Genomic DNA, 24,849 nt, shown 5'->3' with positions numbered 1-24,849 from the left:
GTGGACCTCTCTCAGATTTGTTCATTTTCTAATGATATCTTCTGTTCTTTAATTGCCATGTGCATTGCTAACAGCGGAGCTATCTCAGCCGACAGGCTGCTTGTGTTAATTATAAATATAAATTGTGCCACTCCTTCTGTTAATGGTATTTTTGCAACTGATTTGTGGTTGTAAAAAGATATCCGATATCTTTATTTTTCAAAAGATTACAATACAAAACAAAATTTGGTTTGTCCAGTGTTAGAAAACATAAGTTAAATAAATTCTGTTTTGATTTTATTTCTGGTATTGTCCTGCTTGTAAGATTGTTTCTTCTTCCAATGCGTTTTATTTGAGTCTCCTGTCATTCTGTAAACACTGTATGCAGGAGGACACACACTGGGAAATCATTAATGGTTTCTAGGAGTACCTTTTAACGAACAGCGCCCCCAGACGGGTTTCTAATTTGACACGTATGTTTGTGTGTTAGTATAGTTGCTGTTCGTATTATATATTTCTGTGCATCAAATTCAACAGTACTCAAATACAAGATAACTGCCTTTCAATGGGTTAACTCCGGCTCATAATAGTTTTTCCTTTCTTTGCAAAATGACTAAATAGTAAAAACATTAGCTACCATGGTTAAACAACTACAGTATTTCATTATTACTGTATATTTTGTTGTTTCATGTTCGTTATTAATTATGGCAAATAGAGCTTTTGTGTTCAAATGACTTTATGATGTGTAAATTACGTAATTAATTGTCTGTGCTCGTTATTACACAGTCCTGCAGTTCTTTGAGGGCCACGGTCTACTATACGTACCATACCAAGGCAAGGCACGTTTCTCCGAAACAGGGATCAAGAGGGCCTAGGGTTGTATAGATAGAACATATATATGTTCTGCAAAATCAATTCCTTTAAAAAATACACCCCCCTTGATAATAGGCGGACCTTTGGGAAAAATAAAACGCATTTTATTTTAGAGAAAACTTACTTTATTTCTGAACAAGCTACACTTCTCTTCGGTCAAAGAAGATACGCTGTATTTCTTGTTCTGTTTGAACGCGTCTGCACGCGCGATTTAGGGGGAGGTGCCTCCCTTCAGCCCGCAAAAAAAAAAATTACAATAATTGACAAACCCAGCCCACGTCACTAGGAGCCGCCCCCGCCCCACACCGAATTTCTGAATCCAATGCTCTTTGCATCTTTGGTTCTTGGGATACTTTAAAAATATCTTCCATTTTTATGCATATCCCTCGACCAGCCAAGTGTCCCATGTATAAGATAATCTTAAAAGCGGGAGCTTTTCCGAATACAATTTATTTAGATTTTTACAAAGCTTTATTTGGGACAAATCTTTTTTAATTTTGTCAATTACACAGCGCCCTCTATTGGCGAATTAATTAAACCTGGGAAATGTGTCCGCCGTCAAATATTTCAGCGAAGAAATCGCCTCACCGCCCTATTTTTTTTAAATCAGAAAAAAATGTTTTTTAAATGCCTATTTCATCCTTAATATATAAATTGATTTTATTGTTGGACGCACTGCACGACGTATTTGGTTGTATTTGAAGTCTCTTATTTATTTTTAGGTGTGCAATAGGATAAAATATGGGAAGTGTATACATAGCGAAAGCCGAGTTACGGTGAAATAAACTTATTTTTACGCCATTATACGCTGCTTCGCTATTTATACACTCCAATTATATTTTATTGAATAAAAAACACCAAAAATAAACTTAGTTTTTTTTCGCCGTAACCAGGCTTTCGCCGTTTATACTCTCCCATAATAATTTATTTTATTTAAAAAAAAATAAACAAGAGACTGTATGCAAGTTTACAAATGTAAGCAAGACCAAAAATCACGTGCCCTCGTTCTAAATATTCTCAGTTGTCATAAATGAAATGAGCATGCGCAGATCTACCAGGGGATTCCCCCGGAAGTAAATTCGAATGTGTCCAAGTCAAACAGTTTTAGGTTGTCTTCTCATACTCTTTGTTTATCAAGTAAGTGGACTTCCTACTTTGTATCAGTCATTGTCATTTTTATACGTTTGAATTTTCTGTTTGAACTACGGCTTAAACGCTCAGAATTTTGACTAACGCTATGATTTGTATTGTATATAAAGGGTTCAGTTTTTTGGTCAGAGCCAGCAGAGTTCCGAGGCCGTTCTCGAGGACGAGGTTTCGCTCCCTTACCTCTCTCTGTATTAGGGTCGACATTTGTTTCTCAAACTAAATAGCAACGTTTTCACAATACGACGTAGAGCGTCAGTGTGCACAGTTAAATAAAATACGAAACTGAACTAAAACCATGGGCTAAATATTAAAACGTAAAGCTGTACTAAAAAAATCCCTGTTTTAGAGATTTTATGATAGTTCACGTGATGCAATACGGGTTACAATTATTTGAAGCAGGAAGCTAAGTGGAAGAAAGCAATTTCCTTATATCGTTTGAAAAACAAATACAAATTTTACGCTCAGTTTGGTTGTAATGTGGTATGATGTTATCATTTCCTCCTTTGATCTCTACTACGTACTAGATTATTGCTTTAACTTTTTCTTATAGTCTTGCAGCATGTCGGATGAACAGAATGAATCTCAGATGAGTGCATCTCCACATCCAGGCTCATCACAGGATGCCATGGAAACTGATGCTGTAGGTGAGTGCTGTAGTTTGAGTATATAGTAGTGGGCCACATGAGTGATTAAAGTCTGCGATATTTAATTAATAAGCTTATATTAATGTAATGCTATGCAGAGTGTGTTCAAATTTGATATAAACAGTGTATTTGACATGTTGTACAGCTGCTGTGGGTCCCATATCGAACATGACTGGTGTGATGACTGCAGCACTTTAAGAATACATGTCTTGAACAATGGATGTTTATCTGGCATGTTGACATTGTAAACAGACAAATGATAACGAGTGTGTACAATAGAACCAAGATTTCTGCATTTGAAATTTACTAAATTAAGCCATGCGAGGATTGCCATGCATAACAATTAGATAAAACAATACAATGTTAGTTAATTATCTTTACTAATCAGAAATTGGGGAAGAGGTTAAGGCTGAGAGTTCTGAAGAAGAGCAAAGTGAACAAGACAATACGATGACTGAAGATGAGAAACGAAAAAGAGCTGACCGACAGAAAATGGTGAAACGACTTGAACAAGAGAAGGAGGACAAAGAAAGGGAGAAAAAAACACATGCTTACAAAAGTGAGTCGTCCAGTTCTGAAGAAGATGAAGAGACAATTCGTAAAAAGGGTGAAGAGGCCATGAGAAGATATCAGCAATATTTGGAGAACACAACTAAAAAACCTGATTTAAGAGTTTTTGAATTCCCTAAAACAATGGAAGAATTCAAATATGCATTTAATGAAGGTAAGTATTTTATTATCCCCAGTTGAATGCAACCATTAAAGTATATTAGAGTTAATGAAATCCATGCTGTAGCGTACTCCCATTGCGACCGTTCTGATGTGTCACTTCTCTTTGGAGTCAGTACGCTCATTTTCACCCATGAACAAAGACAGAGGGAACAAATCATGCAAGAATCATGCAATAATGTTGACATTGTTTGGCCTTTCCTGATGTCGATAAAAATACGCCATGACCTTATTAATTATCAGCAGCTCTGACTTAAACAAATTAACAACTAATTAATTTTATGCTTTTTTGTTGTTGTTTTTTGGGGAGGTGAGCATTGATGTACGTATGCTAGTAACTGTGGCTAAATAGACATTCGGTAATGACAAAACTAATACCGGAGCTAATACCAAACCTGTTGCTAAGATGCAAATGATGTGTTTAGTTCTTTGAATTATGTTTATTTCAACAATAGCGTTCTCCAGAAAGGCAGATTTGCATTATCATATTCATTTTCCATTCCCTTCCAATGTAGTACAAAGTCGCGGCAATGACTAATATTATCGTTCACCTGTTTGTTTGTTCGGACATTCCTCCCTCTACAACCCTGTGCAGTAACTCCATTCATAACCGTGTATGTCACATGGTTGCGCAATAGAAAGTTTACTGACCAATAGAAAGCTTTGTTACAATGACTGCCAAAAAGTGCTTGGGGCTTTGCATTTCTAATGTCTTCGGCTTCATTTCTGCCGATATATGTTGCAGTGACATCATGAGCTTTGAGGTATAACACCTACTCTTCTGACAACACTAATACCACGCTCGATGGTCGCAAGGTCGGTAAAGTATAGTAACATAAGGACTTACTATTTCCAGTGCGACTAAAGACATCACATCAGATTCTGCACTAGTCTAAGTATGGTTTGAATAGCATTGGTCTGAATATCAGTGAGTTGCATGATGTATGGATATCATCACTATTCTATTCTATTCTTAGCATTATTCATTCACATTCTTAGCATGTGTCTAGTACTTTATGTGGGACATATGCACATGCAGTGCTTTAGCGATTCGAATCAAAATGGCCGACTGGCAGCCATCTTGTTTTTGGAAAATGTTGTATTTTGGACATGCTTTGTCAGTTTTTATAATATGCTACTTTCAAACTACATGTTATAGAATAGAATAGAATAAAAAAAGTACTTTATTGACACCATAAAGAAAATATTACATTTTGTTGGGACATATGCACATGCAGTGGTTTAGCGATTCAACTGGCAGCCATCTTGTTTTTTGAGAATGTTGTATTTTGGACATGTTTTGTCAATTTTTATTCAAACTTGGTACATAGATTATACATGTTAGGATACATGTTCATGACAATTTCTATCACAATTGAATAAAAGATGGTCGACTGGCAGCCATCTAGTTTTTTTAAATATGGTATCTTGGACATGCTTTGTCAGTTTTAATTCAAATTTGGCACATACTTTATACATGTTAGGATACATGTCCATGATCAAGGATGGTCAATTTTACTACTATATTTCCAAGATTTATGTACCATTTTCTTTTGTATTTAGCACATACAGTATACATGTCACATTGTTTCATAATCAGATAAAAGATGGCCAAATAACGGTTGTTTTTATTTTTGGCCATATTACTATATCTCTGTCACCCGTGTATCATTGATATTTAGCATGTCATAAATGGTACATGTCAATTCAATTTGCAATTCGAGCAAATATGGTCGACTGGCGACCATCTTGTTTGTTTAAAATGTGACAACTTGGACATGCTTTCACTTGTGATCTATGTTTTCTTTGCTATGTCTTAAACTGGAAGGTTGTCACGCAACACGTGTTCGAATTTGATGTAAACAAACAATCTGTAGTATACGCCACTTTGGACTCAAGTTTCAAGAACATGCTCGAGACAACTTTCAAAAATTTAACGGGGACTGTGTCATTTTCATTGACTTGTGTAATTAATAGTTTAATTTATTTATAACATATTTTTTTTTGCAGATGGAGAACTAAGGCACACGGAAACTGGTGAGAGATTTGAATTTAATGAATTTAAAAATGACCATCGACAAAATCAGAAAAGGTATGAAGCACTTGGGGAGGTAAGAGAATACAGTATAATGCTGGATACTTATAAATCTAAATGTACTATAAGGTTATCACAAGAATATGCACAAAGGCAGTACAGTGATCATATCAACTGATATGTAGCTAAAGTCAATGTGACCCAGAACTGCCTGAGTGCATACTTTGCGATATTCTTGTGATAACCTTACTATTAATAAACATCTATTTAATGTTTGAAGTAATATTTGAGAAGAAATTATAGCCAGTAATGGCAACACAAAAAACGTTTTACACTTAGTTAACATTAGCATTCAATGACAGGCTGTTATTTCCGTTATGCACTATAGTGCGTCTCCATTCAACGTAAACAAATGAAAGATTTCAAATGTGACATCAATAATGTGATGCAGTTTATTCCATATTTGGGAAAATTTAAACGTTCAGATGAGTGCTGATACATTTACAAATGAATGCTGATACTGTAACAGCTTTTATAAAATGGCAAATTTTGTTGTTTTTTATGCTGGATGTATGAGGTTATTACGAACATAAGTATGCACAAAGACAGTATAGCGGGAGTATGGTCCGACAAGCAGAGGTTGATGCGACTGTGTACTGAATGCATACTTTTTGGTATCCTTGTAATAACCTTATTATTATACATCTTTTCCTGCCAAGGATACGTCATGGGAATGTCGAAATACAAATAGTTTAGAACTGATTGAGCGATCTTCTTTGTTTAGGGTCCGGTCAAACTTTAGGGGCTGCCATGTTTGTATTTTATTATTAGAGGACGCTTATGTGTATAATCATTCCATATTTGGAATTCGCATTTCCTAATATGGTTGGATGAAAATACCCAGTGCTATACCACAAAATTATGGCACGCTGTAACTTATGGCATTACAGTGACAGATGTATAATAATAGTAATTATTTTAATATTGAACAGATAACTGTAATATGCCTGTCAATGACACTTAATGATATGAGCCTACTATGATAATAACTGATTGCTTTTTAGTTGATAACAGAATATGTCTATGAACTGCTGGAAAAAGAAAATTTAAAAAAAGTGACTATCCCAGTAAGTATTAGCTACTTCATATTATCTTAATTGCTTAAAATATTAATAAAAATGAAATCATATTCTTACCTTTAAGTCATTTGCTCGTTGCTTTTAAGCAAGGTGATGTGTTTGTTAAATAAATATAAATAAATAAATACTGATATACACCTACATACATGTTGTAACACATACCAATATATATACCTGCAATGTAACAAATACCAATATATACCTGCAATGTAACACATACCAATATATACCTGCAATGTAACACATACCAATATATACCTGCAATGTAACACATACCATTATATACCTACAATGTAACACATACCATTATATACCTGCAATGTAACACATACCATTATATACCTACATTGTAACACATACCATTATATACCTGCAATGTAACACATACCATTATATACCTGCAATGTAACAGATACCAATATATACCTGCAATGTAACACATACCAATATATACCTGCAATGTAACACATATCATTATATACCTGCAATGTAACACATACCATTATATACCTGCAATGTAACACATGCCATTATATACCTGCAATGTAACACATACCAATATATACCTGCAATGTAACACATACCATTATATACCTACAATGTAACACGTAGTCGTACCATTATATACCTACAATGTAACACATACCATTATATACCTGCAATGTAACACATACCAATATATACCTGCAATGTAACACATACAAATATATACCTGCAATGTAACAAATACAAATATATACCTGCAATGTAACACATACCATTATATACCTGCAATGTAACAAATACGAATATATACCTGCAATGTAACACATATCATTATATACTGCAATGTTACACTTCCCAATATATACCTGCAATGTAACACATACCATTATATACTGCAATGTTACACTTCCCAATATATACCTGCAATGTAACACATACCATTATATACCACAATGTTACACTTCCCAATATATACCTGCAATGTAACACATACCATTATATACCACAATGTTACACTTCCCAATATATACCTGCTATGTAACAGTTACCAATATATACCTGCCATGTAACAATTACCAATATATACCTGCTATGTAACAGTTACCAATATATACCTGCCATGTAACAATTACCAATATATACCTGCCGTGTATCAGTTACCAATATATACCTGCCATGTAAGAGTTACCAATATATACCTGCCATGTAACAGTTACCAATATATACCTGCCATGTAACAGTTACCAATATATACCTGCCATGTAACAGTTACCAATATATACCTGCCATGTAACAGTTACCAATATATACCTGCCATGTAACAGTTACCAATATATACCTGTCATCTAACAGTTACCAATATGTACCTGCCATGTAACAGTTACCAATATATACCTGCCATGTAACAGTTACCAATATATACCTGCCATGTAACAGTTACACATATAAAAAAATGAAAAGTCACAGAATAAAGCAAGTAATGCTAGTTAATTTACCTTTGACACTTTTCCTTGTTAAAATATCAACAAGTCTGCAGTGCCTGTGCAATGTTGATCATGATAGTTGCTGTCATTATGTAAATTTCTGCTAAAATGAGGTAATGCTGGCTACAAGGCCGATATATACATCTGTTATATATACACTTTTAGTTGTATACCTCTATAATATACACACGTTTTACTAAAATTATGGGACATGTATATGTTTTCTTATCTTCAGTTAGAACCATCTGATGAGGAAATTACCAGTTTCTTTTACATGTCCGAGGATGCAATGTCCAATCCTGATAAACTGATGGTAATAATTCATGGTACTGGTGTTGTCAGAGCGGGACAGTGGTCACGAAAATTAATTATCAATAATAATTTAGACAGTGGGACACAGATCCCATACATCAGAAAAGCGGTCAAGGTGAATAATTATTGCTATTTTTACCAAACACTTCAGCGTGGTATTAAGAGTTTGTTTTCAGGGGTGGGTGATACCAAGGTGGGAAATGGATGCACATATGGGGTTAATTCCTTGAATTGCAATATAGAGGGTTCAGGCTGAAATACAATATATAGTGTTTTCATGTTTCGTCTGATATTTCTGTGGTATTCCGCTGCTGTAAGTAATGCACGATTTGTTCCGAAATTCAGTATGTTGTGTGCTTTCCAGGGTTATTCGTTTTTTGCTGAAAACACCCCTCTTTTTTTAATGGCAGAGTCGAATAGTTTCACTCCCACTGGGAAATCTGCATTGTTGCTTGAATGAGAGCTAATTAAACACATTTTCCAGACCGGCGAAAGAGTGTGCAACAGCCAATTTAACAGCCTGTCACATGTTTTTACTCTGAATGTCAACATGAAATGAGGCTAGTCCATTTGACACAGGAGTAATTGGGAGTAGAATATGTGAGGGATAGTATCAACAGAGATGTGTATAGTGAAAAGTAATATCTATCCTTCTTTTGCATCTCTGAGAATTTCTGTTTATTTAGTATATTGGTTTGAAAATGTTGAATTTGCATGATTTGCAATGCGTTTTTTTACTGAAACTCTCCTATTGATCGAATCCCGGGTTTGAACGAGAACGGCACACCACGTGATTCGTTTGAATACAATGCTGAAGGCAAACATGCCGTGCTACTATGGTACTCCACTGACGGGATGACTTACTAGTACTGCATGCTGCTTGTGATGTTGCTTGTTAGCCATGGATTAAATGAATCTTGATTACCAGTTAAAATGTTGCTCATTTGGCGTTGGTAATCTTTATATGAAACTGGGTAACGCTGCAACGTCGCCAGCAGAAACCTCCTGGTACTTCGTACTATGATAAAACTCAGTCAACATACATCAAGTTCTCTCAATCCTAGTATTTCATGTGATGTACACCTAATATTTTTGGCATGTTAGATGTACATCACATAGAATACTAGGATTGGGAGAACTTAATGTATGTTGACCACCTGGAAACTGAGTTTTATAAATCTTGAAGGGCTCTCGGAAGATTAACCCGCAGCCTTGACCCGCAGTAAAATCAGCGATCACTATGGAGCCGCAACCATCAACATCGAGATACCAGGATGTTTCTGCTGGCGACGTTGTGGCGTTACTCAGTTCCAAATAAAGATTACCAACTCCAAATGAGCAACATTTAACCGGTAACCAAGACTCAGTCTATTCACGACCAGCAAGCAACACCACAAACGAAGTTGTAGTGTGCAGCTCACAAGTCAGCCACGGCCGATGTCAACGAAAGTCATTCCGTCAGTGGAATACCGCAGTTGCACGGCATGTTTGCCAATGCACAGATCTGTGGAGGAACTTTTAACTTCAACATAAATCGTGTATCGTTTTCGTCCAGTTTAAGTTCTGGTTCTGTCGTGGTCCCAACTAAAGGGCGACAGTCGTCGTGCCGCGTCCTGTTCGATATGGGACTCACAGCGACGTATACAACGCGTGTAAAATACATTGTTTATTTACATGAAATTTGAACAAGCGCTGCGCGACGACCACCATGCTTAAACATCCACGAGTTATTTATTCGGACAATGACTCAAATTAGACGTCTGATTATTTTTTTTTCACACGTACAGTGACACGCGTTCTACACTGACACACGTTGCTAGGTCGCAACACTGTCTTGGAGCATATTAATAATAATAACAGAACCCCACACCCGACCCGTGGCTTCGCTCGTGAAAGTACGGCAGCAGGATACACCGCATTACTCGTGAAAATAACTTCCATATGCAATGAAAGCCACGGGGAGGGTATGGGGTTCTGTCATAATACTTCATTATCACTGAAAACATTTTTCCCCTGAAATAAATTCCAGTAAAAATGCAATTGCCCTCATACTCTATTGAGACACAGCACAGTGAAAATTGGATTCACATGTAATGCTTGAAAACATGTCAGCAAAAATAAATTATGTGAAATTCTACGTGAGTCCATAAGAGTTGGAAATGAACAAATTACACCCGACCCTACCACTCCATACACAATGTAAACTACACCCCAAAACATCCTTTCACCCACGGTTACTACCGTGTTTCACCAGTGTATTCTATTTGACTTCAGGAGAAATTGAAATGAACAAATTAGTTATAATTTCAGCCTCTAGTTGAGCACTGATTGAATAAACTACCTCGTCTTTATGTCAACTTGAAGTTATTCATTGCCCACATCAGTGACATCAAAATATATGTTTCAATCCCAGGAATTTCACTCGCTGTTAATTGCATGGGAGTGCCAGTCTTTCATGATTTTCTATTGTAATGTCAATGCGATTACTTGGAACATGAAGCTGTAACCACAGACCGTCTAGGTGCTGTAACTAAATCTTGGTGTAAGCACTGGTTAGGTAGTCTTGAACTATGCATGTGAAGCCAGCTGAGAGGTATATCCAATCCTATAGATTTCTCATTGTTTGGTAACTATTTGCTGCAAATGCAACAAAAATCAATATAAAAATATTACCCACACAGCATTCTACAGGTTACTTGTTGAATATTTTTGTTAAATGCATTTATGTTTATTACATTTTATTTTATTTATTACATATTATCCTTATTTTCAATCTGTTTTTTTACTTACTCATTCTTGATTTACATAATTTTATTTTAATATGAACAGGATGGATATGGTGTAATGGTACTGAATACCAATAATAACTATAAAATGGTTGAGGATGAGAGAGTTAATATCCGGGTAAGTATTGATGGTGAGAGAGTCAGTATACAATTGAGTATTGATAGTGAGAAAGTCAGTATACAGGTAAGTATTGATAGTGAGAAAGTCAGTATACAGGTGAGTATGGATAGTGAGAGAGTGAGTATACAGGTGAGTATTGATAGATAATGAGAAAGTCAGTATACAAGTGAGTATTGATAGTGAGAAAGTCAGTATACAGGTGAGTATTGATAGTGAGAGAGTGAGTATACAGGTGAGTATTGGTAGATAATGAGAAAGTCAGTATACAAGTGAGTATTGATAGTGATAAAGTCAGTATACAGGTGAGTATTGATAGTGAGAAAGTCAGTATACATATGAGAATGGATAGTGAGAAAGTCAGTATACAAGTGAGTATGGATATTGATAAAGTCAGTATACAAGCGAGTATGGAGAATGAGATAGTCATTATACAGGTGAGTATGGATAGTGAGAAAGTCAGTATACAGGTTAGTGTTGATAGTGAGAAAGTCAGTATACATGTGAGTATTGATAGTGATAAAGTCAGTATACAGGTGAGTATTGATAGTGAGAAAGTCAGTATACAAGTGAGTATGGATATTGATAAAATCAGTATACAAGTGAGTATGGATAGTGAGAAAGTCAGTATACAGGTGAGTATGGATAGTGAGAAAGTCAGTTTACATGTGAGTATAGATAGTGAGAAAGTCAGTATATAGGTGAGTATTGATAGTGAGAAAGTCAGTATACAGGTTAGTGTTGATAGTGAGAAAGTCAGTATACATGTGAGTATGGATAGTGAGAAAGTCAGTATACAAGTGAGTATGGATAGTGAGAAAGTCAGTATACAAGTGAGTATGGATAGTGAAAAAGTCAGTATACAGGTGAGTATGGATAGTGAGAAAGTATACAAGTGAGTATGGATATTGATAAAGTCAGTATACAAGTGAGTATGGATAGTGAGAAAGTCAGTATACAGGTGAGTATGGATAGTGAGAAAGTCAATATACATGTGATTATGGATAATGAGAAAGTCAGTATACATACGAGTATGGATAGTGAGAAAGTCAGTATACATGTGAGTATGAATAGTGAGAAAGTCAGTATACAGGTGAGTGTTGATAGTGAAAAAGTCAGTATACATGCGAGTATTGATAGTGAGAAAGTCAGTATACATGTGATTATGGATAGTGAGAAAGTCAGTATACATACGAGTATGGATAGTGAGAAAGTCAGTATACAGGCGAGTATGGATAGTGAGAAAGTCAGTATACAAGTGAGTATGGATAGTGAGAAAGTCAGTATGCAGGTGAGTATGGATAGTGAGAAAGTCAGTATACAAGTGAGTATGGATAGTGAGAGTCAGTATACAAGTGAGTATGGATAGTGAGAAAGTCAGTATACAGGTGAGTATGGATAGTGAGAAAGTCAGTATACATACAAGTATGGATAGTGAGAAAGTCAGTATACAGGCGAGTATGGATAGTGAGAAAGTCAGTATACAAGTGAGTATGGATAGTGAGAAAGTCAGTATGCAGGTGAGTATGTATAGTGAGAAAGTCAGTATACAAGTGAGTATGGATAGTGAGAGTCAGTATACAAGTGAGTATGGATAGTGAGAAAGTCAGTATACAGGTGAGTATGGTTAGTGAGAAAGTCAGTTTACATGTGAGTATGGATAGTGAAAAAGTCAGTATATAGGCGAGTATTGATATTGAGAAAGTCAGTATACATAGTGATAGTGAGAAAGTATGCTTTTTAGTCTGACTTATTATCACATCATTGATAGTCGATAGAAAATAATAAAAGTGAGTTAATTTTAATTTATAACTAACCTGCCATATTGTCTGTACTTTATTGTGTTTTTTTCTGATTTGTTTTCTCAATAGCTAAATGTGTTTTTTCCCCCTCAAATTCAGGGAAGTGAGTCAGCTGAAAACCATGTGCTGTATGTTTGGGATAATTTTATTGTAAAGTCTGAAGCAAAAGATGTTTTATTTGTTGCCCACAGTTACGGTGGATTAGCTGTTGTCAATCTGGTGAGAATGCATCATATGTTTAAAGAATGATGCAATATCAACAAAATCAATAATTTGTAATATTCTTTTTCAATACATTACTGTAGACCTTATTAGATAATGATTTATCATATACTAGAAATATTGCATTTGCTGGATACACAACCCCATTCCTTGTACTTTGCACCACTGTTGAATAGCAACATTTTTTCGAGCTTTAACAAGTCACTTTTTAGCTCCGCTGTCGACTTAGTCGAGCGGAGCTTATCATATGAGTGATTGTCCGTTGTCGTCCGTGTCAATGTTTTACTTATTCGACTTCTTCTTGAAAACTACAAGCCTGAATGCTTTGATACTTGGTGTATATGTACCTTGGGTAGACTTCTCTTAGGTTTGTTCATTTCATGATCATATCTTCAATTCTCTAATTTTGGTGAATATTTTGTCATTTTTGGTAAAAAGTGATATTTTCGACTTCTTGTTAAAAACCGCAAGTCCAATTGCTTTGATATTACCTATATAGGTACTACATGTGGATCTCTCTCAGATTTGTTCATTTTGTAATGATATCTTCAATTCTCTAATTTTGGTGAATATTTTTGTCATTTTTGGTAAAAAGTGATATTTTCGACTTCTTGTTAAAAACCGCAAGTCCAATTGCTTTGATATTACTTATATAGGTACTACATGTGGATCTCTCTCAGATTTGTTCATTTTGTAATGATATCTTTAATTCTCTAATTTTGGTGAATATTTTTGTCATTTTTGGTAAAAAGTGATATTTTCGACTTCTTGTTAAAAACCGCAAGTCCAATTGCTTTGATATTACATATGTAGGTACTACATGTGGACCTCTCTCAGATTTGTTCATTTTGTAATGATATCTTCAATTCTCTAATTTTGGTGAATATTTTTGTCATTTTTGGTAAAAAGTGATATTTTCGACTTCTTGTTAAAAACCGCAAGTACAATTGCTTTGATATTACATATATAGGTACTACATGTGGATCTCTCTCAGATTTGTTCATTTTGTAATGATATCTTCAATTCTCTAATTTTGGTGAATATTTTTGTCATTTTTGGTAAAAAGTGATATTTTCGACTTCTTGTTAAAAACCGCAAGTCCAATTGCTTTGATATTACTTATATAGGTACTACATGTGGATCTCTCTCAGATTTGTTCATTTTGTAATGATATCTTTAATTCTCTAATTTTGGTGAATATTTTTGTCATTTTTGGTAAAAAGTGATATTTTCGACTTCTTGTTAAAAACCGCAAGTCCAATTGCTTTGATATTACTTATATAGGTACTACATGTGGATCTCTCTCAGATTTGTTCATTTTGTAATGATAGCTTTAATTCTCTAATTTTGGTGAATATTTTTGTAATTTTTTGTAAAAAGTGATATTTTCAACTTCTTGTTAAAAACCACAATCATTTATGGTGAAAAATGATATTTTTGAATTCTTGTTGAAAACAGCAAGTCCCATTGCATTGATACTATGCATATTGTTCATTTTCTAATGATATCTTCTGTTCTTTAATTGAAATGTGCATTGCTAACAGCGGAGCTATCTCAGCCGAGAGGCTGCTTGTTGTTTTTCTTGTCTGGTTTTTGTGGATTGTATCCATTGCAATATCACAGAGATTATTGTGTATTAATCACTAAATATTAACCTGTATATACTATATCAAGTCAGTTCTAATGGTATTTCTTCTACCAATAGAGCATTGAAAGGGAGAAAGACTTTTACAAAAGAACAAATGCCATAGCATTAACAGATTCTGTCCATAGTCTTCATTTACAAGAAGTCAATGATAAACTAATGAGGTGGTATTATAAGGTAAGTCGATACAGATCAAGAAAGGTGATAAAGTTAGGCCAGACTTTTTTTATTCCTTGTTTCGCAAGTTTTTATAAGGCAATTTTTTTGAGAAGGGCGAAAAAAAAAAAAAATTAATTCTTTTTTCCATTAGATTAGTGTGATTCTCAAAGAATTGTAAGTGAGATCATTGATCGGAGAGAGGAAATGAAATAAAATTTTATTCCATGTATAACCTTGTTTCTCATCTGCGCGAGACTTTGGTACTTTGATCATGCTACTCCCACGAAAATGCAACATGGATTTGTTATGCGGTGGGCAGTAAAAAAATGAAGATAAAAATAATATTTTTTTAGCATTTTTTTGCGCTTACAAGTCGGCGGGCGCGAGAAATTACGCTGAAATAAAATTTTATTTTTATTTCATTTTCGGTTCCTGTTCATTCGGCGGGTTCGCGAAACATGGGATAATAAAAGTTTGGCCTTAGTACACCTCACCTCTAATAGAAATAGATTAAGGTGAGTTGGTACACCTCTAATAGAAATAGATTAAGGTGAGTCAGTACACCTCTAATAGAAATAGATTAAGGTGAGTCAGTACACCTCTAATAGAAATAGATTAAGGTGAGTCGGTACACCTCTAATAGAAATAGATTAAGGTGAGTTGGTACACCTCTAATAGAAATAGATTAAGGTGAGTCGGTACACCTCTAATAGAAATAGATTAAGGTGAGTCGGTACACCTCTAATAGAAATAGATTAAGGTGAGTCAGTACACCTCTAATAGAAATACACTGTAGCCTCGTTATAACAAACTCTTTGGGGGACATACAATTAGTTTGTTATAGTGAAATGTTCACTATAATGAAGCACATAATACACTGGGTTTGTTGTGAGCAGGAGACATGCTATGTGTTCATTATATCAGGAAATTCATTATAAAGGTGTTCATTATATTGAGGTTACAGTGTAGATTAAGGTGAGTCGGTACACCTCTAATAGAAATAGATTAAGGTGAGTCGGTACACCTCTAATAGAAATAGATTAAGGTGAGTCGGTACACCTCTAATAGAAATAGATTAAGGTGAGTCGGTACACCTCTAATAGAAATAGATTAAGGTGAGTCGGTACACCTCTAATAGAAATAGATTAAGGTGAGTTGGTACACCTCTAATAGAAATAGATTAAGGTGAGTTGGTACACCTCTAATAGAAATAGATTAAGGTGAGTTGGTACACCTCTAATAGAAATAGATTAAGGTGAGTCAGTACACCTCTAATAAAAAAAGATTAAGGTGAGTCGGTACACCTCTAATAGAAATAGATTAAGGTGAGTTGGTACACCTCTAATAGAAATAGATTAAGGTGAGTTGGTACACCTCTAATAGAAATAGATTAAGGTGAGTCAGTACACCTCTAATAGAAATAGATTAAGGTGAGTTGGTACACCTCTAATAGAAATAGATTAAGGTGAGTTGGTACACCTCTAATAGAAATAGATTAAGGTGAGTTGGTACACCCCTAATAGAAATAGATTAAGGTGAGTTGGTACACCTCTAATAGAAATAGATTAAGGTGAGTTGGTACACCTCTAATAGAAATAGATTAAGGTGAGTCAGTACACCTCTAATAGAAATAGATTAAGGTGAGTCAGTACACCTCTAATAGAAATAGATTAAGGTGAGTTGGTACACCTCTAATAGAAATAGATTAAGGTGAGTCGGTACACCTCTAATAGAAATAGATTAAGGTGAGTCGGTACACCTCTAATAGAAATAGATTAAGGTGAGTTGGTACACCTCTAATAGAAATAGATTAAGGTGAGTCGGTACACCTCTAATAGAAATAGATTAAGGTGAGTCGGTACACCTCTAATAGAAATAGATTAAGGTGAGTCAGTACACCTCTAATAGAAATACACTGTAGCCTCGTTATAACAAACTCTTTGGGGGACATACAATTAGTTTGTTATAGTGAAATGTTCACTATAATGAAGCACATAATACACTGGGTTTGTTGTGAGCAGGAGACATGCTATGTGTTCATTATATCAGGAAATTCATTATAAAGGTGTTCATTATATTGAGGTTACAGTGTAGATTAAGGTGAGTCGGTACACCTCTAATAGAAATAGATTAAGGTGAGTCGGTACACCTCTAATAGAAATAGATTAAGGTGAGTCGGTACACCTTTAATAGAAATAGATTAAGGTGAGTTGGTACACCTCTAATAGAAATAGATTAAGGTGAGTTGGTACACCTCTAATAGAAATAGATTAAGGTGAGTTTGTACACCTCTAATAGAAATCGATTAAGGTGAGTCGGTACACCTCTAATAGAAATAGATTAAGATGAGTTTGTACACCTCTAATAGAAATAGATTAAGGTGAGTTGGTACACCTCTAATAGAAATAGATTAAGATGAGTTGGTACACCCCTAATAGAAATAGATTAAGGTGAGTTGGTACACCTCTAATAGAAATAGATTAAGGTGAGTCGGTACACCTCTAATAGAAATAGATTAAGATGAGTTGGTACACCTCTAATAGAAATAGATTAAGGTGAGTCGGTACACCTCTAATAGAAATAGATTAAGGTGAGTTGGTACACCTCTAATAGAAATAGATTAAGGTGAGTTGGTACACCTCTAATAGAAATAGATTAAGGTGAGTTGGTACACCTCTAATAGAAATAGATTAAGGTGAGTCGGTACACCTCTAATAGAAATAGATTAAGGTGAGTCGGTACACCTCTAATAGAAATAGATTAAGATGAGTTGGTACACCTCTAATAGAAATAGATTAAGGTGAGTCGGTACACCTCTAATAGAAATAGATTAAGGTGAGTCAGTACACCTCTAATAGAAATAGATTAAGGTGAGTTGGTACACCTCTAATAGAAATAGATTAAGGTGAGTCGGTACACCTCTAATAGAAATAGATTAAGGTGAGTCGGTACACCTCTAATAGAAATAGATTAAGGTGAGTCAGTACACCTCTAATAGAAATAGATTAAGGTGAGTTGGTACACCTCTAATAGAAATAGATTAAGGTGAGTTGGTACACCTCTAATAGAAATAGATTAAGGTGAGTTGGTACACCTCTAATAGAAATAGATTAAGGTGAGTTGGTACACCTCTAATAGAAATAGATTAAGGTGAGTTGGTACACCTCTAATAGAAATAGATTAAGGTGAGTCGGTACACCTCTAATAGAAATAGATTAAGGTGAGTCGGTACACCTCTAATAGAAATAGATTAAGGTGAGTCAGTACACCTCTAATAGAAATAGATTAAGGTGAGTCGGTACACCTCTAATAGAAATAAATTAAGGTGAGTTGGTACACCTCTAATAGAAATAGATTAAGGTGAGTCGGTACACCTCTAATAGAAATAAATTAAGGTGAGTCGGTACACCTCTAATAGAAATAGATTAAGGTGAGTTGGTACACCTCTAATAGAAATAGATTAAGGTGAGTCGGTACACCTCTAATAGAAATAGATTAAGGTGAGTCGGTACACCTCTAATAGAAATAGATTAAGATGAGTCGGTACACCTCTAATAGAAATAAATTAAGGTGAGTCGGTACACCTCTAATAGAAATAAATTAAGGTGAGTCGGTACACCTCTAATAGAAATAGATTAAGGTGAGTCAGTACACCTCTAATAGAAATAGATTAAGGTGAGTCGGTACACCTCTAATAGAAATAGATTAAGGTGAGTTGGTACACCTCTAATAGAAATAGATTAAGGTGAGTCGGTACACCTCTAATAGAAATAGATTAAGGTGAGTCGGTACACCTCTAATAGAAATAGATTAAGGTGAGTCGGTACACCTCTAATAGAAATAGATTAAGGTGAGTTGGTACACCTCTAATAGAAATAGATTAAGGTGAGTTGGTACACCTCTAATAGAAATAGATTAAGGTGAGTTGGTACACCTCTAATAGAAATAGATTAAGGTGAGTTGGTACACCTCTAATAGAAATAGATTAAGGTGAGTTGGTACACCTCTAATAGAAATAGATTAAGGTGAGTCAGTACACCTCTAATAAAAAAAGATTAAGGTGAGTCGGTACACCTCTAATAGAAATAGATTAAGGTGAGTTGGTACACCTCTAATAGAAATAGATTAAGGTGAGTTGGTACACCTCTAATAGAAATAGATTAAGGTGAGTCAGTACACCTCTAATAGAAATAGATTAAGGTGAGTTGGTACACCTCTAATAGAAATAGATTAAGGTGAGTTGGTACACCTCTAATAGAAATAGATTAAGGTGAGTTGGTACACCCCTAATAGAAATAGATTAAGGTGAGTTGGTACACCTCTAATAGAAATAGATTAAGGTGAGTTGGTACACCTCTAATAGAAATAGATTAAGGTGAGTCAGTACACCTCTAATAGAAATAGATTAAGGTGAGTCAGTACACCTCTAATAGAAATAGATTAAGGTGATTTGGTACACCTCTAATAGAAATAGATTAAGGTGAGTCGGTACACCTCTAATAGAAATAGATTAAGATGAGTTGGTACACCTCTAATAGAAATAGATTAAGGTGAGTCGGTACACCTCTAATAGAAATAAATTAAGGTGAGTTGGTACACCTCTAATAGAAATAGATTAAGATGAGTTGGTACACCTCTAATAGAAATAGATTAAGGTGAGTCAGTACACCTCTAATAGAAATAGATTAAGGTGAGTTGGTACACCTCTAATAGAAATAGATTAAGGTGAGTCAGTACACCTCTAATAAAAAAAGATTAAGGTGAGTCGGTACACCCCTAATAGAAATAGATTAAGGTGAGTCGGTACACCCCTAATAGAAATAGATTAAGGTGAGTCGGTACACCTCTAATAGAAATAGATTAAGGTGAGTCAGTACACCTCTAATAAAAAAAGATTATTAATGACGGTAATACATATTTATGATTATTATTTTTTCTCAACACTGAAAGAATATTTCTATATGTCACCTCGCTTTGAAAAGAGCATTCTAGTTTGACTAATCTGATTGTTTGTTTTTTCTCAGAATGCCAGGAATTGGGTGTCATCAAAAGAACCATTGGGAGAACCTATTCATTATTCCATGATGGAAGTACCCAAGTTCTCAGCAGGTTAGTGCTTATTACTTTAATGCATATTATCATCAGTAGTACATATAGACTCAATTTTGCATGGCTTTCAGTGTCTCCAGGATCATAGTCTTGGCTAATATACTTATTGAAAAGGAATTTCCAGAAATTTTGCTGAATGGTTGATTTAAAACTCCATAGAAAAAAACTTTTTAAATTACAAATCCTAATTGTTTGCATTATGGTTTAACAAAATGGAAAAATTTGTTGTCTCCATGGAAACAAGTTTGGATACCCCAATTTTTTTTTTGGTTTTTGTCATTTATTGGATGGAACTATCATCGGTAGTATATATAGACTCAATTTTGGGTGGCTTTCAGTGTCTCCAGGATCATAGTCTTGGCTAATATACTTATTGGAAAGGAATTTCCAGAAATTTTGCTGAATGATAACTTGTGATTGGTCGATTTAAAACTCCGTAGAAAAAACTTTTTGAATTACAAATCCCAATTGTTTACATTAGGGTTTAACAAAATGGAAACATTTTTTGTCTCCCTTGAAACAAGTTTGGATACCCCAATTTTTATTTGCTTTTTGTCATTTATTGGATGGAACCATTAATGGTGCTTTAAATTGTCCACATGTTTCACTAGTTATCTGCATCTGTCCTTTAGTAAACAATTTGCAGTTATTATTAGCATTTTGGGTAATCTCCTCAAACACTGTCACTCATAATTTTTCAAATCCTACCCTTACTATTGCATTTTCTTTCATTGGTGATAATCCTCAAGTATGGTTATGATGGTAACTGATAAGATATTTCTTTATTAATTTTTGACCTATAGTACCATAGTTGTGACTTCAAAACGATTTTTTGTCTCGCTTGCACAAAAATACGATATTATTACCTATATATAATAACCAGTTGTGCCTATTCAGATGAAACTTAATACACAGATAAATATGTTAATTACAAGGCTCATCACAAATCTAATCCTCCTTATTATTTGCATGTTAAGCATTCTTGTTTCACTGCTATCTCGATATGCATTCTCTCAATTCAGATGAAACTAACCAGACTATAATCAGACATATACAATAATTACAAAACCCTGAATAGATTTTGGTAAAATTCTGTGCATATTAATTAGCTTTATTTGCATATTACCCATTCTTGTTCCATCTCAATGAGCAGTCACTCAATTTATATGAAACTAAAAAATTTTATATACAAGATAATTTCAGAACCATAGAACAGTTTTTGGTATGATTATATGCACACTAGGTTAATTTAATTTGCATATTGCACATTTTTTATCTTAAAAATAAGTTTTTGGGTTCAGAACATACTTTACTAATAAGAGAGTATGATTGCATAATCTGATATTTAAATATACCATTTAGCTTCATTTACATGTTAATTTCATTTATAATTCAAATATTGAAATGTCGAACCTTTCACAGATTTTTCCATTTTTTTTCATATGTTTTTCACAATAATGGATTCACATGTACTGCTTCATTTCATGATGCTATTTTAAAGGAACATTAAAGCATGAAGAAACATCATGGAAAAGTATAGATTTAGTGTTCACATACTTGGCAGAAAGAATAAAAAAAGAAACTCCGAAGGGCATTAAAGAAGGAGGAGGAGATCAGATGGAAGAAGATGTGAAAAAAGTAGAAAAATCTAAAGAAGAGTTGTGATATCATTTCATGTCTCTTGTCTTGTGATCATAATTGTGGAATATGAATTCTATACATTGTCATTATTTTGCTCATACCATTGTAGATGACAGGAAAGGTATATGATATGGAAAATGTCTGTCCTTGTTGTTGTCGACATTAACTCCACCATAAAACTTTTTTCTTATGATTACAATAACCAGTTTTTATCTAAACTTGAATATTTTATTAACCAAATGGAATTTCAGCCAAATTCGATTTTGGTATGTGTCCTTTGTATATTTTTTGAGATTATGATGAAACTCCATATAAAATTGCCTTCTCTTTGTGGTTACAATAACTCAAATAATTGTTATCTGTTCGTCTTCAAATTTGGAAATCTTATCATTTACTATATAATGTTTACTAAGTTAAATTTTGATGATACTAGCAAATATATTTTAAGTTATGAGTTAAAATTTAACATATGTTAGATATAGAAATAAGTGTACCGAATGAAGACATTTATACTACTGATAATGAGGACCAGATATTAGTAACTTATTTTATAAGATCTATAAAGGTAATTGTTTTAAATATGCTAAGTACACAACATTGACGAGAATTATTGGCATGTTTTGCAGCTGTATTATTATGAATCTTTCATACAATACATGTTATGATATTCTATAAGGAACGTTGAGATTAATACAGTACATGTAATATTAATTGAGGAACGAATATTAATTATTTGTTTAAGTAATTACTATTAATTTTCAGTCAAAATTGTTCCCATCTAACTTTTAGCTATTTTTTTCTGCGCAACATTTTGTTTAAATATATTATTGCTTTGTTTCATTCTAATTTTTTCCTGCAATGATAATGTTGTACCAAGTAAAGAGTACATTGATAGTTTGTATCCATTCCAGTGGGGGAAGTAGCAGTAGTTACGCTATGTTTTTAAAGTTTGATTCAGACTAGGGTGAGATCGACACCCCCACACATACACACACACTTCAGTTGCATATCAATTTAGCATTTTGAACATAATCTACTTATATCTGAAAACAAATGATTGAAATACTTTGAAATTTTCTATAAAAAATGTATAAAAACAAAATAAACAAATAAGATTGGTTATATGATAGCTTTCACATTAACCTGTTGAAGGTTTGCCCATTTATCACAGTTGCATTCACATGTTTCACATCGATCACCTTCACATGGTGCTTGCATCGCAAAACAAACCCATTTCACTGTATTGTAACAAATTTAAAAAACGACAGGTTACTCGCACGACTACAGTAGTATTCCTGTAGAACCATGTTCCAATATTCTATTGTTCAACTTTCATTAGGTTTCCTATAAGGGATGAGAAATGAACTAAAATGACAGGTTGTATACATACATTTTACTGTACTATAAGTCATGGGCATGATATGTATATTCTATCATTGAAAAGCATGAATATATTATCCATGATATGGTAACATTGGGTTTTTCAATGAGTGTGATTTGTTTTTTAAAGGAACAATAAAATTTGAAGAAACAGCATGGAGAAGTATGGATTTAGCGTTTACATACTTGGAGGAAAGAATCAAAAACCCTAAAAACCCAAGGAGTACTATAGAAAAAGGAGATCGAATGGAAGAAGATGTGAAAGAAGCCGAGTTGTGATATGGATTATCCTGCTATGTGTGTATGTATGTTCCACCGACATCTCACGAAGATTAAAATGAAACTTGGTACATAGATGTCATGGCACAATGCACAGACCTGAATAGTTTTTGATTGAAAACTAATTTGCATAATAATTAATCAATTTGCACTTGACAGTTTTCAATGAAACTTGATACATGAACCAGACAATGCACAGATCTGATTAGTATTTGGTTGAAATCTTTGCATATTAAAGGCCCAATTCACTTGCCCTGGGCAAGTGTGAATTGGAGGTGTGGCTATGCTAATGAGTGTTGTTAATCACTTGCATAGCCTATGACGTATCCTGTTTCAGCGGTCCAACACCACATGACTTTGATTGACAGTAGTTAATTATTCAAGATTAGTATCGTGTCCCTTTCCCCGGTTCGTGTTTTTAACTTTTATCCGTCAAAATCTCAGCTCGTACACTATTTATTGTCATAAATACTATGCACAGTCACTGCTGTGGTATTCATGGTCACATGCATCCACTTTGGCACAACATAATCGACCTGTAAGTTTGAGAAAACATGTCTTTACCGGAGCTTGGCTGGAGCTGTTTACTACAGCGTGACAAGCAAGGAAATAATCTCTATTGTTTAGGAGCATATTTATAGTATAACTGGGCCTTTAAGTACCTAAACCTAACTCTCACAGTTGAAGTATACAGGTATGCACACCGTTTGAGCTGATCAATTTGAACCCAATTTTAAGATTTTCAACAATTTTAGCAAAATATCAGGCGTTTTTCAGTCTACAGTTTTAAATTAGCTGTGGAGAACTCTCACCCAAACTCCAGGGAAGTAGTTTTGGATTGAAAGTCTTGCATATTAATTACAAAATTCACTACATTCAATTACCCACCATAGACTCCGGTCAGTCAAAATGACTATTTTGAACTGTAGGCATTAATCAGCGATTCTGCCGGTGATGGAGAGATAGAATCTAGGTCAGGCGAACCCACATGACTGAGGCCACATGGCAGCGCCTTAGGTGGCCATCAATCGCCTGCTTTTTTTTTTCCTGTCCGGATTTCTAGCTTGGGTTGTTGCCGCTGCACGGCATCCGACATTGTAGCTGGTAGGATAAGTTTTCCTTGTCATTTTTACCCTTGTGTCGTTTTTCCCTTTGTGTGTAGTATTTTTTACGACAAAGAAATTACAACCCGGCACCTCTACGTAACCACTGGTTGGTGTCGCGGCGGCACCTTTTCGAATGTGCAGTGGTTATATTCAGAATTTACCAGCATAGAACCCGCATCCGAGATACTTTGTCGTACCTGTGTGCAGGGTTCGAGGTTTCTGCGTGAAGGTGTGTTTTTTTCACTGGAGTTCTGAGGCCTGAGATTTTCTTTC

At 34.5% G+C, this 24,849-nt stretch overlaps 1 protein-coding gene across 1 annotated transcript; it reads left to right on the top strand.

Annotated features, from left to right (window-relative positions):
- Nucleotides 1-1,867: 1,867 nt before the first annotated feature.
- LOC100370143 (cotranscriptional regulator ARB2A-like) lies at nt 1,868-23,298 on the top strand. Its single transcript, XM_085507197.1, has 11 exons — nt 1,868-1,989; nt 2,552-2,645; nt 3,034-3,369; nt 5,385-5,485; nt 6,474-6,536; nt 8,253-8,444; nt 11,159-11,233; nt 13,135-13,254; nt 14,963-15,079; nt 20,086-20,170; nt 21,672-23,298. Exons 1-11 carry the CDS (start codon nt 1,936-1,938, stop codon nt 21,833-21,835), a joined length of 1,401 nt encoding a protein of 466 aa, XP_085363323.1. The 5' UTR covers nt 1,868-1,935; the 3' UTR covers nt 21,836-23,298.
- Nucleotides 23,299-24,849: the final 1,551 nt, after the last annotated feature.

This window comes from Saccoglossus kowalevskii, chromosome 13 (assembly GCF_978046115.1).
Source record: "Saccoglossus kowalevskii chromosome 13, keSacKowa6.1, whole genome shotgun sequence".
Taxonomy (NCBI): domain Eukaryota; kingdom Metazoa; phylum Hemichordata; class Enteropneusta; family Harrimaniidae; genus Saccoglossus; species Saccoglossus kowalevskii.
Note: the sequence above shows the minus strand (reverse complement) of the source record. Positions and strands in the feature narration are given on the sequence as shown.

Coding starts and splice junctions, on each gene's coding strand:
- LOC100370143 (XM_085507197.1), top strand. CDS start 1,936: ATGTGTCCAAGTCAAACAGTTTTAGGTTGTCTTCTCATACTCTTTGTT. Junction 5,486..6,473: donor GGTATGAAGCACTTGGGGAG/GTAAGAGAATAC, acceptor ATTGCTTTTTAG/TTGATAACAGAATATGTCTA. Junction 11,234..13,134: donor ATGAGAGAGTTAATATCCGG/GTAAGTATTGAT, acceptor CCTCAAATTCAG/GGAAGTGAGTCAGCTGAAAA.